This window comes from Penaeus monodon, chromosome 35 (assembly GCF_015228065.2).
Source record: "Penaeus monodon isolate SGIC_2016 chromosome 35, NSTDA_Pmon_1, whole genome shotgun sequence".
Classification (NCBI taxonomy): domain Eukaryota; kingdom Metazoa; phylum Arthropoda; class Malacostraca; order Decapoda; family Penaeidae; genus Penaeus; species Penaeus monodon.
Genome location: NC_051420.1, coordinates 12,562,249 through 12,565,672, shown reverse-complemented (window position 1 = coordinate 12,565,672; position 3,424 = coordinate 12,562,249). Strand labels below are relative to the sequence as shown.

The 3,424-nt window shown below is 38.0% G+C and overlaps 1 protein-coding gene across 1 annotated transcript; it reads right to left on the bottom strand.

Moving 5' to 3' along the window:
- Nucleotides 1-433: 433 nt before the first annotated feature.
- Nucleotides 434-3,309, bottom strand: LOC119595332 (ADP-ribosylation factor-like). The gene is made up of 4 exons (XM_037944485.1): nucleotides 3,150-3,309; nucleotides 2,352-2,432; nucleotides 1,913-2,094; nucleotides 434-946 (listed from the first exon to the last, which is right to left on the bottom strand). Exons 1-4 carry the CDS (start codon nucleotides 3,217-3,219, stop codon nucleotides 728-730), a joined length of 552 nt encoding a protein of 183 aa, XP_037800413.1. The 5' UTR covers nucleotides 3,220-3,309; the 3' UTR covers nucleotides 434-727.
- Nucleotides 3,310-3,424: the final 115 nt, after the last annotated feature.

The window sequence follows — 3,424 nt, the reverse complement described above, 5'->3', positions numbered from 1 at the left end:
ACCGTTTTTGTCCTGGGCTTAGTACAAATGCAGTCACAAACTTGAGAGTTGAAACTTGAATTATGTTGCGGTTTTACCATATTTTCACATTTCTTCAAGTCTTTTTTGTTTAATGTTTGCCGATCAATGCCTTCGCTACATGGATGGATAAGATGAAAGGGATATTTTTTGTAACGGCAGTTTATATCCGTTAAATTTAGCTGATACTGATGTGCAGTAGATAATGAAATGTTCTCTACTAAAAACTATGAATGGACTGAAATTAAAATATTTATTCTCATTTATCCCTATTTTTCTGCAGTAAATAATACTTTTGATATAATAAATCATCCAACAAACGCTTGTAATTCTAGATGTGTCGCTATTAATAAATCTTTTGATTACTGACTGAGTGTGATTCCCCACATAGGATTCTGCAAATATCTATTAAGAGAGACAATGAGAAGAATGAAATCTAATTGATAAAATGGGAATAAAATCCGAATAAGACAAGATCATGAATGTATTTTTATTATACAGTTCAGCAATGGTATTTTTGTATACACCACAGCAGCATAGACTACAAATCAATTGCAAATCTCATAAGCACCATCATAGGCCTGAAAAGCCAGCTCTATCATAACCTAAGCAAATATAACCTAACCTAACCTAAAAATAAAAACAAAAAATACATAACAATCGAAAAAAATAATAACTAATAAGCCAGTCCCTCTAAGCCAGCAAAGCATCAGATAGATGGCTTGCGTGTAAGTTCAGTAAGAAGCCAGTCCATACCCTCGTCAATGCCCTGTGACGTCACGGCGCTGGTGGGCTGTATGTGCCAAGGTCGGGTCTGGTGGCGGAGGGTCAGGGCCTCGCAAAGCAGCTCAACTGAGGTCGCCCCGGGGAGGTCGTGCTTGTTGGCCAGCACCAGCAGGGGTATCCCGGAGATTTCGTCGTTGCTGAGCTGTGAAGAGATAATTAAATAGTCATTCCGAATTGCTTGAAGTAAACCCTCTATAGGATAAGTATGATGACTCTGAGGCTGTGGAGGAAATATAAGACGTAAATCGATAAGGTCACTCACATTCATTTTCTCATGAATCTGTCTGTCTATATATGTATCCAGCTTTCCATCTATTTAACATCTATTTTACTCACACACATAGAACACATACACACACACACACACACACACACACACACACACACACACACACACACACACACACACACACACACACACACACAAATAGTGAAAAAAGAGAGACAAGAGATAATATCACAGATGGAAAGAAAGAGACAGACAGACGTACATACGGACAGAGACAGAGAAACAAACAGAGAGACAGAAAGATTTTGTGTGTGGCAGAGAAAGAGAGAAAACGCAACCAGATTTAAGATCCGTCAATAGATTCATTCGTGCCACCGGAGCCTAGCAACAAAATACCACGTTTTTTAAATAACTGAGAATACTTGTAAACTATCACGAATATTATGCCCTAAATTTAAGGGACTGAAATGAAATGATGAGTTGGTAAATGCGAAATTATGTAATGATGTAAGGTTAATTTGTCGATTACATATAACGTACATGCCGAAGAGATGGAAAGTGTGTGTGTGTGTGTGTGTGTGTGTGTGTGTGTGTGTGTGTGTGTGTGTGTGTGTGTGTGTGTGTGTGTGTGTGTGTGTGTGTGTGTGTGTGTGAGAGAGAGAGAGAGAGAGAGAGAGAGAGGAGAAGTGTGACTGAGAGAGAAACAGAGAGAGTAAGTGAAGTAGACAAAGAGACAAACAAATTAATGATAAAAAATACATAAAAGAAATATACAAAAGGAGAGGTTCACGCGACAGAGATACAAACAAACACAACATCAACAACAACAAAAAGATCAAGAAACCATACCAACTACAACGAACAACCCAAATCACCAACCACCATGTCCAGTTGCCTTCTCGCCTCATCCAACCGATCCGAGGCCTTGCTGTCCACAACGTATATTATGGCAGCGATCTCATGCACATGGTATTTGTACAGTTCCGGCGTCACTGTCTGGCCTCCTATGTCCCACATCGTGAAGCTGAAGTTTCTGTATGAGACCGTTTCGATGTTGAAGTCTGGAGAAGGCGAAATGAGAAGGAATCACATCACGGAAATGAATAAAATAAGAGCGATTGTGAAAAGGTGAAACACAATATGGCTGCGATGAGATAAACAAAACGTTTTGCGTTTTGTTTGATTTTCCATTTTGTGTTGTGGTTGTTTCACTTTTGTATTTGTTGACTTTTTTACGAGCAGTTTAGGATTCTCTTTTCTTTTGTGTATGACGTGTAAATAATCTTTTCCACACATTTTCTGTTCAACATAACCTTACCAACAGTAGGTTCCATAAGAGCCACGTTTCCAGTCTTCAGTTTGTAGAGGAAGGTAGTCTTCCCTGCACCACTGAGACCAGCTGTTTACGAGAGTGATTTCAGACATTGTAGACTCTTTAATGTAGGGATACTTGATAACTTTTTTAGTAATGTGTAGTATTTTTTAGTTGTTATTAGAAAAAAATGTAAAGCTTTCCTGATAATGTAATGAGATTATCATCTTCAGTGATTGTTGTGGCATAAGTTGTAGACCTTGGGTTATGCCATGTACTCACTGGCCGTGAGTACATGTACTATCCACTGTATTTTTTGTGAATGCTGTTGCTCACAGAGAGTTCCACCAATGCTTAGTCAATAAGGAGTCAAGTAGTAGGCCACACCTGATTTCCCCATTCCTTGAATTTTCGAGATTTTTAAAATGATATTAATATCATTTTGTCACTATTATCATTTAACTTATTATTATTATAATGTTATTAAGATGCTAATAACAATAATAATAAAAAACAAATACAAAATCTCCGGAAATCAGAGAAAATCATAAACAAGTAAGATAGGTAGGACTAGTTATAAACTCCTTGGTGACTAAACACGTATGAAGCTAGCTATGTGTAAACACATTAACTAAACTAAAATCACTGTGGATATGGCATATACACCATGTCACTCAGTATGACAAACAGACACACCTTTACCACGTAACATTTGATAGAGACTTAACATTTATCATCTAAAATAGAAACATAACACTATGAAATCCAGTTTGCAGCAGTAAGCCAATATCAAAAATCACTTACCAATAAGAATTTTCGAAGGCATATAACTTGACACACCCATATCCTCACTTCGGGTACAGATCGACCCCATCACTGAGCTAACGCCCTGTCTGCAAATCACGCCCTGAAACACCTAACTACACAAGCTGCCACTGACTCTGTTCTAAGGAATGTGTCTTGTGTACACGTGATCAACGTATTGCACACTAAAACCCTATTCACGCTAGAGATCAATACGTCGTCCTGGAGTGCAATATCATGCTGCATTTTTATTATGGACTGTTCGAATAATTCAT